General features: G+C 42.4%; 1 protein-coding gene across 1 annotated transcript in view; it reads left to right on the top strand.

The window, feature by feature from the left end:
• Nucleotides 1-14854, top strand: part of POF1B (POF1B actin binding protein) — a 54630-nt gene that overhangs the window by 36052 nt on the left and 3724 nt on the right. Inside the window, exons 6-15 of the mRNA XM_061598129.1 lie at nucleotides 99-229; nucleotides 798-825; nucleotides 2134-2208; nucleotides 3536-3628; nucleotides 4629-4742; nucleotides 6159-6311; nucleotides 8933-9043; nucleotides 10411-10539; nucleotides 11984-12060; nucleotides 13494-13611. Coding sequence (XP_061454113.1) covers nucleotides 99-229; nucleotides 798-825; nucleotides 2134-2208; nucleotides 3536-3628; nucleotides 4629-4742; nucleotides 6159-6311; nucleotides 8933-9043; nucleotides 10411-10539; nucleotides 11984-12060; nucleotides 13494-13611 — 1029 coding nt within the window. The remainder of the gene's footprint in view (nucleotides 1-98; nucleotides 230-797; nucleotides 826-2133; nucleotides 2209-3535; nucleotides 3629-4628; nucleotides 4743-6158; nucleotides 6312-8932; nucleotides 9044-10410; nucleotides 10540-11983; nucleotides 12061-13493; nucleotides 13612-14854) is intronic.

Here is a 14854-nt window from a genome sequence, read left to right as displayed (position 1 = left end):
TGCCTTCCACTCTACCAGTCACAGTGGACACCAACCTCCACAGTCATGATGTACAGGTGAAATAGCCTTAATGAAGTCCTTTAATTGTCTCCTGTCAGGTGAAATGCATTAATGAGATAAATGACCAGCTGGACTGTCGATACTTTGGCGAGCTGCTGGCAGAACTGCACCACAAGAGCAGCAACCTCTACAGCTGTTTGCTGCAGCATGTCGAAAAGCTAGGCGGAAGGTACCTGTGTGCCCACCCCTGTCTGTGGTGCTCAAGAAATCTTGGGAATGTCTTGCAAAATTTTCTGGAAGGAAGGAGGGCTGGTTGGTTCTGCTGCATTCTACAGCTCCAGTCTTCTTGCCATTGTTAACCATTTGATTTCCTGTTTGTCAAGGAACTGCATAAATTCTGAAAGCAGGAGGTCTTGAATTCTGCATTTGAAAACAAGCCTCCCCTGTTCTGCAACCAGTTGCACAATTGAAGTTCCATGACTGGAACACATTACAGAAATATTCCTTGATTGCATAAATGTAAATGGTTATGAAGTCCTTATACAAATAGGCACAACTGATGAACTCTGTGTGTGTCTTTGTGTGTGTGTTGGATGGTGTGTGTATAGATGTATACATTTTGTCTACTTCGACTTGCATTTGCAACTGTGGAAGCTAAAAGGTTATAATTAAAAACAAAAGCTTAATTATACCTACTTCACAGAAGAGGGCATGTTAAAAACAATACTTAGCTGATTAGTGAAAATTCCATGCGTTTGGAAAAGCGCTTTGCTAACAATGTCATGTTTTTCTTACAGGAGATGTGAAATTGACTGTCTAAGTCAAGTAAGTGCTCTTAAAGATTTCCAGTATATTTGATCAGGGGTCCATGGCTACAGTCCAGTGAATCTCATAACAAATATCTTGCCCTTGTTGCAGACATAAAAATCGAACCATAGTTAAACGGGGTTAAAAACCCAAATATAAGAGAGAAACCAGGGTTTTAGACTGCTTGAACTAAGCCCCGGCCCTGTAGAGGGTTGTGTATATAGAGATATGATAGTGAGACCTACTTGCCACATTGCAAACGGAAAGGCTGGAGAGGAATGGAAAAGGGTTTCTTAATTCAAACCATGGAATGCAAACCCATTTCACATCCTGGTTTGTGACCAGTTATTAAACCATGACTAGGTATTCAGACGAATGCTTCCTTAAATGATTCAGAACCATGGATGGATTATATGTCCTGTCTCATAGTTCTAACACTTTTTCACAATGATGGATAAAAACTCTTTCCACACTGAACAGATTGAGCGTGCAAGAGATTTAGTGGTTGCCATGGTGTTAAGCAGAGTGGAAATGACAAGCTTGCCAAAAGCATATGGGCCATATATTCCATTTTCTGCCAGGCCAAATGTTTCGCACCAAGGATGCCTTAAGGTGGTATGAGGGAGAGGAATACATTAATTGCTGAAGTTCTTCAGACACTGAATAGCCCAGAGCAATTCTTCCATTTTCTTCTTTGCTTGGGTGAAGCAAAAGGCCCTACTGGCTGACGTTCCTCACAAGGGGCTCCTCTTCACAATGCAATCCCTAGGTTTGCACTCTGGTCATTACAGAGGTGCAGGTTCTTTTGTGAGGGTGAGCCACAAGGTCTCTTGATGCCACGGAGCCACTGGACGTTGCAGTCCTCTCAGCCATGTTACCAGAAGTGGTTTGCCGGGTGGGGCAGAGCTGCTAGGGTTGCTTTGTGGCAGGCGGGTGGTTCTTGCTTACTGGGAGGGGAGGGGCAAGGCGGCGGGGAGGTCGGCACTGTGCAAGTGCACTGGCAGCTCTGCATTAGCTCTGCCCACTGGCCTCCCGCTGCCTTGTCCCCCTCCCAGCAAGGAACAGTGACCCACCTGCCGGGAAATTAGCATAGTGGCTTTACTCCACCTGGTGATCCGCTTCTGCTGTTTTCTAGGCAACAAGGACCTGTTGCAGTTCTAGCTTTTGGGCTGGCCAGATGCCAGTAATAATTTATACTTTTTACATATATTACTATTGTGGTTGTTATTATATAAAAACACGTATCTGTTACCACTTTTGAAAGTAAGAAATAATGTCTAACGCTCATTCTGTTTCTTGTCTCCTTCCTAAAAAAAATAAAAATAGACGGAAGATATTGAGAGTTTGATTCCTAAAGGGCTTTCGGAATCAACAAAGCAACAAATCCGATATCTCCTGGAGGTGAGGCATTGGGAAGAAATCAGCAAAAAATAAAGGGAATTCATGTGTGGTTTTGTGCTGCGAAAACCCTGTTAAAAAACTACTGAATTTGCAATGACTTGTCTGAACAAATTAACAAATTACATTGTAGATGCTTACTTTTCACATTTGTGATTTGAAAATACACCGTCTTATTTTGTAATCTTTATTTCTACTTCCATGAACACACCAAGCAAAACATATTTTTAAACAAGCAACAGTTAACTCGAGCCAAATTAAAAATACTAGTTGGGAATTGAATATTGACTAGAAACTACTCTTTCATGCGTGCATTTGTGCTTAAAATAGGTAGAAAGAGCGTTATACCTTTAGAGGTATATAACGATCACAAGCCCCTACAAATTCTATAAATGGGGCCCCGCTTGCAGCAAAATTGAGTTAAAATTTTTAAAAATCAGCAAGACATAGTGTCTTACCTACTTTAAGTTTTAGGAATATACACCGATTTGGGATGTGGAGAAATTTGACCCAGGCGAACCTCTCTAATTGGTACTTTCTGAAACAATACAAGAACCAAAACATAGCCATCCTTTGAAACTGGAAATTCTCCAAATTTTGCAACATAGTTTTCAAGCCAGTGTGCATAAGAATGCAGATATGATTGCAAATAACATACAAAACTTCATGATACTGCTCTGCAAAAATGAGTACATTATGTGAAATTGGATATAAACATATATTAGGAGAAATGCACATTAAAATGTTGATGATTTTTTATGATGCCTTTTTTTTCCTAATGGCAAACTGATGTAGAAATGTGGAGAACTGAACTTATGATAGCAAAAAATGAGAAACTGAGAGAATTCCTAACATCAGTCGCAAGATTATTATTATTATTATCTTTATCATTATCTTTATTTATACCCCGCCATTTTCCCAAAACTGTGTTTGGATCCCGATTCAGTGCTTTGGAAAACAGCCTGATTTGCTCTGAAGTACTCCGGAGGCTGATATAGTTTGGTGTCTGAGTCTGAATTGTGTTTTGGAAAAATGAAACTTTATTACTCGAGTCTGAATTGCGTTTTGGAAAAATGAAACTTTATGACTTTCCCATTCACTGTTATGGGGAAATCAGAAATCTATAACTTTCCCCCCTTTTTGGCAGAATTTGATGAAATTTGCATGCTTCATAGCTCCTCCTGAGTGGGATAAAGCTTGTCAAATTCCAGACAAATGCATCCAAGAGTTTTTGTGCTGGGCACCTTAAACTTTTTATTTTATTTGAATTAATATCTTGTTGCTCTAAAATAACCCTGAGATAACACTTTCCCCTTTCCTTCTTTCCTAGATGAGAGTAACAGCTGATAAGTCAATAAGACTTGTCCTTGCTACGTTCAATAACCTTCGAGAGGAGCTTGTCCATCTTCAGGATGATTTAGGGGTGGGTAACCATGCTAGTTAGGTTGTGTCCAAATGTGTTTGACTAGATCATATTTTGTTACACAAGTTGGAGATTCATAAAACTACTTCTGGTGCACCCAGTAGAATTGTTGACCCCTCAGCCCTTCTTGCATGGCTGACCCTTGTGCCATATCACTACATGTTTTTGAAACTCTGCTTGTCATACGTCATGTGCTTGAGAAAACACAAATTTCCGTTGTCCAGTTTGGCAGAGCCAAATAGCTTTAGCCTTTCCAAATTAGTTCACATATTAGCCATCCCCCCCAAAGTACCTTTTAGAAACTTGTCATCCTTGTTTTCGTTTGGTTAAAACAAAAGCGGTGTTTTTTGGTGTTCCTCTTCAAGAATGACCCTTAGGCATGCACTGTGGTAATTACGGAAGGGTGAGTTCTTTACTGAGAACTTGAGTTTGCTTTTTTCTCCTCTACTCTCCCCAACCCTTGTTCCTTTAGTGCTATGTCTTTTATATTTATGGGCAAAGACTGCCTTGTTTTAACGGATTAATATATAAGCCACTCTGGAAGCCTTTTCAGCTGAAGTGCAGGGTACAAATGCTCTAAATAAATTTTAAAAGCATCAAAAAAGAACCAGATATTCTTTTGCCATCACCAGAGTTCCTAGTCCTCAGCCCTTTTAAGGGGCAAGCACCAATAAGAAGCTGAGTTGTGGTGCCTGTTCCTGCTCTGCTCTCCTTCACACTTCATTTTCACTGCTTCCTGGCTTTTGTTTTAGGGAGTTTGATTCCACTTCCAGTTCAAGTCATCTAAGAGATGTTTAGCTTTGGGTCCAGTAAGGAGGAATAAGAAGTTGTACTGAACTAACTTTCAAATTTGCCTCAACCCGTTGCAATGAACACGTCACTTTTCCCCCTGGTTAGATTTTTTTGTTCTGCATATCCACCGTAGCAACATGAGTCCATCTGAATGCTTAAAAGTCCTTTGAAAGAAGACCTTTTCATAAGGCTTATTTTGCTTCTGCAGAATCTGGAAATGAACAAAGGGTTGCTTGAGAAAGACCTGGTTTTTAAAGAGGCTCAAGTAAAGGAGTATGAAGCACTCTTGGCATCGGTGCGAGAGAATAATCGCCAACAGCAGGTAAGCTTGCATGGTGATTGGGAGTGAAGCAATGAGCCTCAATGGAACAGTCTTCCCTTTGGTCGGAAGCAGTTTCTGCCCGCTAACACCAAAGATCGCTTCGTGCATCACCTACGTGGCCAAAAGGTCTTCTTCAGCGTGCTCTAATCATGGGCTGCTGCTGTTTCCTGTACTGTGGTGGGTGAGCTGCTCCAGTGCCTCTTCAGATGTGACCATTGCTGCAGGACTCAGGAGGTGGGGACACCAGTGTGTGTGTGAAATTTCTTTTAAGTTGTTGACTCGGGCTGGGGGGTGGGGACATTTACCTGAAAGATGCTAAGCAGCAGCAGGTTATATAGTAGATCTTTCCAGTAACCTGTAAGGTAGTTATTGCAATAAGCAGAAACAGCCGAATGCCACTCCTCAGTAAGAAAGGCCCAGTGGGAATGAATCTACGGCGTGACATAGCTCAGCTGTTCTTTGTTTTGTTTTGTTTTAAAAAAAGATGGCTAGAAAAAGACTCATTACAAGCACTCTTCAGGTACTTGAAAGGTTGCCACACAGAGGAGGGCCAGAATCTCTTCTCAATCATCCCAGAGTGCAGGACACACAATAATGGGCTCAACTTACAGGAAGCCAGATTTCGGCTGAACATCAGGAAAAATGTCCTAACTGTTAGAGCGGTATGGCAGTGAAACCAATGACCTAGGGAGATGGTGGGCTCTCCAACACTGGAGGTCTTCAAGAGGCAGCTGGACAGTCACCTATCGGGTATGCTGTAATTTGAATTCTTGTATTGAGCAGCTCAAGATTGGAAAAGCAGTTTGTAGTAGTGTGTCATGGGCATCTAACCATTCAGAAAACAGATGGTGGCCCATGTACCTGAACAAGATGGGAGTAAAAATGCACAGCATGTAGTTCTGCCTTAGGGCGAGTCATCTGATCGTCCGTGGGGCGTCAAATTCTTCCATCAATAATTAAGATTCTTCAAAACGGCGAGGGGAGCAGTTTACTTATTTGCCCACATTTCTAGACTGTCAACATTAAGAAGAAATACCATAAAATCAGCAACAAAATTACATTCATAAAATGAGTACACAAATACACCACAAACAGGAAATACACCAACATAGCTGGACCAGTCCTCAGGGAAAGCCTGGCTGGACAAATCAGTACTAAGCAGGTGCCTAAATGCCAATTCTTTAAGTGGCTGTCCAGTGTTCACTGGGAGTGCATCTCAAAGGGCAGGTGCTACCACATGGAAGGCCCTGGTCTTAATGGACATAAGATGAACCTTGGGAGCGTAGGGCACTGCTAAGAGCATCCCTCCCAAGGACTAAAGTGACCTGAGAAAGGATATACATGCTAAGGTGCTCTGGGAGGTGACCTGGTCCCATGTTGTCTAAATTGCCTTTTTTTTGCATTGTGTGTTCACAGCAAGCCCTCAGAGAGTACACTCTGAAATGCCGCTCACTGGAAGAACAGCTCCTTTCTCTTCGGCACAACGATGGAGACCGAGAGTTCCGGCTGAAAGACCTGGAATACAGCAAGCGAGCCTTGGAGCAAGAACTGCAGAATCTGAGACTCCAGGTAACAGCAGGCCTTTGTTTTCCATTCATGCTTGGCCTAACGACTAGGGATTGGGTCTCCCCAGTTTCAGTTAAAAAATCTAACCCAGGCACAGGGAACTTTCTTTTTGCCTTGTCGAGGGCCTCATTCCCTTGGGGGTAATCTTTAGAGGTTGCATGCTCGTGCTAGGTGGGTGTAATGCCAAATTCCTAGCCCTTGCCAAGCACAAGACAAATTAAGTTCGGAACTTCAGAAGGCAATGAACACTACTGGTGGTGAAGAAAGTAAAAGTTTATTAGAGCAGTATTTGCAAGCAGCTAAAATGAAACTAAATAGCTAGCAGTCTCTGCCTCCCTCCCGTCTTGTGCTTGTCACTGGCTGGAAACCTCCCAACAGCACAGTGAGAATTCTTGCCTGGGAGGGGTTGAGTCGTCAGTCTTCTTGATGTTGTTTCTGGATGATACTTTGAGGCTATGTCAGCCCCCTGGAGGGTTAATCTCCTTGATCTAGGGGTCCCATACTTATACTCCAACACCTCTCCCCCCCGGGAGGGACACCTTACATCTATTAGATCATTATCTTCCCATCATCCAGGTAGCTGGTTTAATCATCAAGTGATCTCTCCTGATTCTGCACATGGTACAGTTTTGGCGTGAGAACACAACTGCACCCCCAACTGAATAGCTTGTTTTGACTATCAGGCTACGTGTTTACATTAGCCAAGTGGGAACATGTGTAAGCCAATTAACTCATCATCCCTTCAAAGCTTGAGAAAGCCATAAACAATCCCACCTGACAGAGCAGAAGCATGGGACAAGCTGCATTGTTTTGGTTAACTGAATAACTTTTCCCAAAGGCTGTTTCACAGACAGAATTCATCATTTCTGAACAGAGAGCCTGCATTTTGAACTCTCCAGATTCCAATACATTGCAGTTACAGTGTGCAGAAGCAATCAGCACCCCCATAAATTAGGGGTTTGGGGCAATAATTGGGACAGAGGCCATTCACATGCCATTTCTACACTTCCTCGATTACATCTAGATTTCTTCCGGTGATCGGCAATACAGTGGGGCAAAAGCAAGTATTAGGTGGCTGTGGAGTCCAAAGTGGATCCTGTTTTATCCCTCACACACTCACACTTTCTGTCACATACACACACACACATATGGTTGGCTGCCTTATACATTGGTCCATCCAGTTCAATATTGCCTACACTGACTGGCAGCCATTCTCCAGACAAGAGTTTCTCCCAGCTCTGTTTTGAGATGCCAGAAAGGAGACTTTCTGCATGCAAAGTGGATGCTCTACTACTGAGCTAACAGCCTGTCTTTCTTTCTCATTCTGCCACTCCCTTTTCCCCTGGTTTTCTTCCTCCTTGTCACACACATGAAATTCAGCTGAGGGCTACGTGTGGCTGTGGGGCTTCAGGCTGCCCACCTGTGGTCTGATCACTATGTTACAGCAGCAGGAAAGCCTTTTAGCTACATACACGGCTAGGGTTGCCAGGTTCAAGGCCTGAGGCTGATCCTGTATCTTTAGGAGAAGAGAAAGTCAGCCAAGTGCAGGTGTTCTTGCAACCCTGTAATGGGAAAAACCACAAGGTGGAATTCTCCCTCCCCCCTGCCCAACTTTTAAAGATACAAAAGAGCTCTTGGAGGCTGGGCCTGGCAACCAAGAGGTCTTCTGTATCTTTAAAAGTTGTGCAGGGGGGAGGGAGAATTCCACCTTGTGGTTTTTCCCATTACAGAGTTGCAAGAACACCTGCACTTGGCTGACTTTCTCTTCTCCTAAAGATACAGGATCAGTTTCAGGCCCTGAACCTGGCAACCATATACACGGCATACATTTAAAAGACACTTGGAATTGTAGCTCTGTGAGGGGTAGTGAGTTCCCAGATTCTGTGGGGGAAGCCATGTACTTTAAATTTGTGGTGTGCAGGCAGCCCTGCAGTCTTTCCAGGTCGAATAAAATCACACCACCTTGTAGCTGTGGAAGCTCACGCATAGGGCAGTAGTGACCAGATCTGTGGGTTTTCAGTTTTAGCATCAAGAAAAATGATCTTGGGGAAGAACTTGGCGAACTGCTGCTGCTCAGCAGTAGGGGAGGGATCTGTTGGCTGGTGCTGGTTCAAAAGCATCCCATCGACCAAACAGGCGGGCATCAATTTGAGTTCATTGTGTAATCAGCTAGCTGCTGCTTTCCCCAATCTATTGGGAAAAATTTGATATTTTTACAGGAAATATTGATACTGAAGGAAATACCAATATTTCCTTTAAAAATATTGATACTTTGAAGGAAATGTCATTATTTTAAAAGGAAAGATAAATTAACATTCTTACAATCAATGTTTTAGAGGTGGATTTTTTCCATTTTCAAAAATATCCGCAGAAATTTGCTACATTAAAATGCGATCCTCAGTGAATTAATGGAAAGTTCAATACAAAATCCAAATTAGGCAGAATTCTAGCGCATCCCTACTCAGCAGACAGTTCTGGGTTGGATATGTCCATATAAAGGAACTTCTTCATAAATGGGTTCCAAGAATAAGCAGTTTCTATGTCAGTGAATGCAATTCTGTTTTTTCCTTTGTGTGGTTTTCGATTTCAAAAACTAAACTAAATAGCTATTTCCACTTACACAGGCTTCCTCTAATCCTCTGGGCCAGACTACCACTGATGAACTATCCAGCCGCTACGTGGAGATGATCAACCAGCTTAGGGAGGATAAAGACAGGGAGATCCGCAGCCTGAGGGTATGTCGGCTTTCTAATGGGAGACAACTAGGGGGAAAATCCACATCAAATATCCTGAGTGCATTGTCTGTGCATTTGTACAACTCAAGGCCAAAGTGGATGTGACACTGGGACATCCATGACTGAATTGCCTGCTTTTTAAATAACAACAACAATAACTTTATTATTATTATTATTATTATTATTTAAAAGGCTAATAGCAGCCATTGGAATGGGTTGAAACCCCCACAGTAGTGAAGGATGTATAGTTTAACTCTGTCCCTGTGACTGTTAAAATTGCCTCTCACCAGATGTTGTTCCACAAAACAAACAGCACCTTCAGGAAAGAGGATTTTTTTTTAATCAAGGGAAAGTCATAGGTAAAAGGGGTAACCCATTACACCTTTGGCCCTCCAGATGTTGCTCCACATTAGCCCCAGCATGCATGGTTAATGGCTAGGGATGATGGGAGTTACTGTTCAGCAACATCTTCCCCCTTTTATACACTCAGAGAAAGAGAGAGAGACCCAATCAGTTTTATACATTCAACGTATATTTTTAGGACCTGCTGTATTTTATGATTTTAGGTTGTTTATGCCATATTTTAAAATGGTTGAAACTCACCCAAGGACCTCAAGGTGAAAGGCGGGTAGTAGTGGTAGTGGTAGTAGTGGTAGTGGTAGTAGTGGTAGTGGTAGTGGTAGTAGTGGTAGTGGTAGTAGTGGTAGTGGTAGTGGTAGTAGTGGTAGTGGTAGTGGTAGTGGTAGTAGTGGTAGTGGTAGTAGTGGTAGTGGTAGTGGTAGTAGTGGTAGTGGTAGTGGTAGTGGTAGTAGTGGCTGCACTACAGATCTCTACATTTTCATTGGAGACATGTGGATGAGAACTGTCTGCTCTGTATGTTCCAAATTATGAATGCAGGCAAGCAACATTTTAAGGATAGTTTTTGGTTTTAATCTGATGTTTGTAACCCTACTGGGGGGGACGGACTTCAGTTTAAAAAGGTATGGTATTAATATTTTAATAAGAAATAAAACATTCTAGCATAAAAACACATAAAATTTAACTCACTTGTTTGTTCAATCCTGTAAGATAGGTCAGTTTTATTGTGACTGCATTGTAGAGGAAGTGAGAGTCAAAGATGTGAAGTGAGAGACTTTCTGATTCACTTACAGTTTTATCATTTATTTGTCGCCCTGGGCTCCTTTTGTAAATTTAAGAAATAGATAACTTTAATAAATAAACAAATAATGCTGTTGCTGCATTGGCTCTGAAAAATCTGTTTCCCATATCTGCCTATTTCATTGCCTGCCTTTTCATTTTTTTGCCTTATATTCTGTTTAAAACAAGAATTTCTATTATCTGAGCTACCTTTTGTTACTGTTCTTTAGTCCCAGGTATGTGAATTCCAACGGGACTTTTCAAGGAAGCAAGGATGTGATGTTGACCTCCAGATGAGGCTGCAGGACTTAATCGTGAAGCTGGAAGAGCGAGAGGCTTCCATTAAGCAGCTGGAAGAGGTAAATGGAATCGCCTTGTGAACAGCAGCGCAGCAGGCACTTCTTTGGAGTTGTCCTGGTAGTAAGGATGGGAGAGAAATTCGATTTCATTTGCATTTAAAGCCGCATCTATCCATTTTGCACTTTTCAAAAAAATTTAAGAACCAAAACACAACCATCCTTCCAAATTCGCCCATATCTCACTGAAGTTGATGGATATTTCCATCCCTACCAGGCAATCTCTTCCCTTACTTTTTCCCTCCACTGTGATGCTGTCTCAGCTTTCTGCCTTGATTCCTGAAGGCAAGAAGATAAATCAAGGAGTGCCTTATGTTTTGTTTTTATTCTTTAAATATCAAATTTAACAAAAAAGAAAAACAAAGGAAGATTTACAAAGGGAGAGAAAGGGGGGAAAACACGACAAAAAAATACTGTCGGCTCACGTTAAGAATACAGACAGTACTTCCATCTGAAATAAGTCAATTTCGGCCCTCTAGGTGTCCAAGTAGGAATCTACACAAGATTAGCATTTATAGGAAATATATTCAAACATACCAAGGGTGGTGAGGTCCTCAGACCATTGCATTATAGTCAGTGGGTGTTTATCTTTCCAGGCTTGAACTTTAAGTCTCTTGGCAACCATAAGGCCTCACAAAATTCACTGTTGTTGCCTTTCCCTTAATCCTCATACTACAGGAATATAATTTAAAAGTACATGAACATCTGCAAATATTAAAAGATTTTGCCAATACAAAATTAATACGAACAACAAGGCCAGACCAAAAAGAATGTATCACTGGATGTATCCACATCATATGCTCAACAAGGCATTTTCAGCAGTAGGCTGCCAGCATCTATCTGTATAGTACCTTCCTGTGAAGACGCCACCGAGTTCAATATACCCTAAATACTGATTTTTTCCCCTGGATCAGTCTCAATTTCAAATCTAGAGAAATGCTCTGGAGAGCTTCTAAAGTAGCTTTCCATTGTTTGGGTTGTAAAACACACAATGATGTTGCATGACAGTCCAGCAGAGTTTGGGGTGCTTTAATGATAATCGCTCAGGGCGTTGAATTTTCAATCTTTTATTTGTCCACATGCTCAACAACACAAGGTTTGTGCATCCCATGTGAAGGTTGCCACATGCACCAGTCCAGTCTCAAACAGGTTCCCCCCCCCCCTTCCTCTGGTCTGACCTCCTTAGGCACATTGGAAGCTACTTATACTCAGAGCTTGGAAAAGTTACTTTTTTGAACTACAACTTGCATCAGCCCCAGCCAGCATGGCCACTGGATTGGCTAGTGCTGGATCAGGATCCCAGTATGAAGTGGTCCTTAGTCGTGACAAACCTGTGCCTTTTGAAGACTTGGAGTGTTAAATATTTTACTTGTGGTAATCTCTAAGTTTATGTCTTGAAAAATATTATGGCTGAAACAGCATTTCTCCCCCTCTTCATCTCTTTCAGGAACTCTTCAGGTTGAGGCAAGAAAAACTAGCAACCAATTCATCCCAAGGAATAACAAAGACAATCATCACTAAAAAGTAATTTGATGCAATTGTCTCTCCTCCCTCCCTCCCTCTCTCTCACTCACACACACACACAAACATTCTCACTCTCTCATGTTAGTATGTGTGATGCTTTGTAGTGGGGGTAGAGACCCTTTTTGGTCCAGTGGGCCAGGTCTTTATCCCCCCTGACCCCCACAAGCCAACTTTGACAGGTGGGCAGGACATGACATCATAATGATGTCAGCTGACTGATAGGTGAGTGATCTTGCCCACCTGCCAAAGTTGGCTCTCAGGTGTCGGGGGAGATAGTAATCGGTGAAGCATCTCTGAGCAGGATTGAACTCTCTCCTTCTTAGCTGATGTGAAGAGTTCAGTACTGCTCTCTGCAAGAATCTGAACAGGATTTAACCCCCTCTCATCAGCTGATGTAAGTAGGGTTAAATCCTGCTGCTTTGGCTGTGTGCGCCCAGTTTGTTGCTGCCAATATAGAATTTAAACCCATCCCCCCCATCAGCTGATGTCACCCACCTACTGGGGAGACAACTGCTGATTGACAGGTGGGTTTGGTTTAAGAAAAATGGCTGTATGGACAAAATTGAATCCCTTGGCTGGCCAAGATTGGCCCACGGGCCAGAGATTCCCCATCCCTGCCTTATAGAGTACAACAGGTCCCTGTCCAGAGGAGCTTACAGGTTAAAACCTAGGCGCAACAAAAACAGAGGGATGGGGGTGGTAAACAGGAAAGCTGTATGTGGTTGTCAGTTACACAGCTTAGGCTGAGGGGCCTTCCAAACACCCTTTTTATTTTGCATTCATAATGATTTGTGCTCATGATGGTATCAGGGCAGTCAGATGAAATCCTGCTTTTAATATTGTTTCCTTCTACAAAGGTTTTGGGGTGGCCGTACCACTTCATTCCCAGTCAGTGCATATATATTTATACACTCTGAGACTTTTTTGTAGAAAACTGTTGAATAAATGCTATTATTAATTATTATTATTATTTCAAAGAAAGAATATTGCAAGAAACATTGCTGACCTATTCTATCGTGTTTCCATCCCTAAAATTAGTACAGATTAATACATTTTTGTTTAGCCAGACCTTGAAACACCAGACCTATCTAAATATGTAAATTGTGGGGATGCTAAAGCCTGAGAAAATTAGATTTCATTGTCAGATGCCTGCCTACACATGCTTAAATGTGTTCGCTTCTGCACGATTCAGATATGCCCAACTTTCTAGGGCTGTTCTTTATGTTGTGGGCTGCCTTGAATTCTTCCGCCATCTAGCTATGGTGATTTTAGCTGCAGCAGACATTCAAGAGAAATACTCTGTCTCCCTCTTTCCTCCTCCTGACCTTCCCTCTCTCCCCCCAACACATTTGCAATGTGGGATTGTTGGAATGTTTCACACATTATGTGCAGTATTTAAACAGCAGTGCTTAGATATGCTTTCCCAATGCCAGGTACAGGAATCAGTACCCCATCCTTGGACTCTTGTCTGATGACTACAATGTCACATCATCACCCGTCAAGGAATCACAGACAATTGTAATTGAAAAAACTGGAGAAGTGTGGAAGCAGGTAAGTTATCTCTAGGGAAGGCCAGTTCCAGAAGCTAGAAAGATGTCCAGCTGCAACGGTGGTTTTTCTGTGCTTTGTGGGTTCCAATAGGGACTTATTGTGGGGGATATTTCTGGGTGAACGGCTGTAGCTCAGTGGCAGAGCATCTGCTTTGCATGCAAAAGGTCCCATGTTCATCCTCTGGCATCTCCAGGAAGAACTGGGAGAGACTCCATCCTGGAACCTGGAGAGCCGCTGCCAGTCAGTGTAGACAGTACTGAGCTAGATGGACCCAGGGTCTGACTCAGTATAAGGCGGCCTCCCATGTTCCTATGTTTGGTGTGTGTGAAATATTTTCCAGCCCATAGGCAACACTTCTGCATGAGCAATTCTTTTGACTTGCAGCGGCTCTTAAGGGTTTCAAATGGGACATTCCTTGCCCTACCTGGGACCTTCAGAATACAAAGTATGTGCTCTACCACTTAGCCATAACCCTTCCCCAAGACTTTGTTCTGAGACTGCATACACACCATACATTTGAATCACATTATTTCCTCCAGTGAATCCTGGGAACTGTAGTTTGTTAAAGGTATGGAAATTATAGCCATGTGCTATAAATGTATGGTGCGTATGCAGCCACTGTTCTCAGAGTGCTGAATATCGTGAACTGGATTGTAATCTAATTTGTGTTGGTGGAACACTGGGTGGCTCCCAAACTTTATGGGATGTGGTGCAGAAGACTGCAATTGTACTGGGCAACTGGTGGAAATATGGGATGCCCCCCAGTTGCAGGTGTCTTCTGCTCCTGCCAGGGGTGCTCTGGAGCCCTCTCAGTGAGAGGTAGTAGCAGTGTGGTAATACAGTAGGCTATTTGGAGTGAAAACTGGGTTTCACTGGGAGAGACTCACCTTTTGTGGATGAAACCCAGAATAGGAAATTTGTGCCAAAGTTTTTAAAAAAGATAATAATCCCAAAGCTCAAAAACAAGATCCAAAAACTAAAGATCTGCACAGCTAGTTATGCATACCAGAAGGACTTCTTGAACATCAAGGTCTTGAACAGTAGGTCCATGGCCTACTGCTTTTGAAACACTGGGTGTTCAAAAGCAGCTTGCAAAATGGCAAAAAGCACAAGCCCTAGGGTGCCCTGAACTCATCCTTTGCAATCTTTCATTTTCATTTGATTTTTGCAAAATGTCACAAAGTGCACTTTGTAATGTTAAGGTTTATTTAAACTGATTTGGACACAAAACTAGAGCTTCTTG

The sequence above is a fragment of the Rhineura floridana genome, chromosome 16, assembly GCF_030035675.1.
Source record: "Rhineura floridana isolate rRhiFlo1 chromosome 16, rRhiFlo1.hap2, whole genome shotgun sequence".
Lineage (NCBI taxonomy): Eukaryota > Metazoa > Chordata > Lepidosauria > Squamata > Rhineuridae > Rhineura > Rhineura floridana.
Note: the sequence above shows the minus strand (reverse complement) of the source record. Positions and strands in the feature narration are given on the sequence as shown.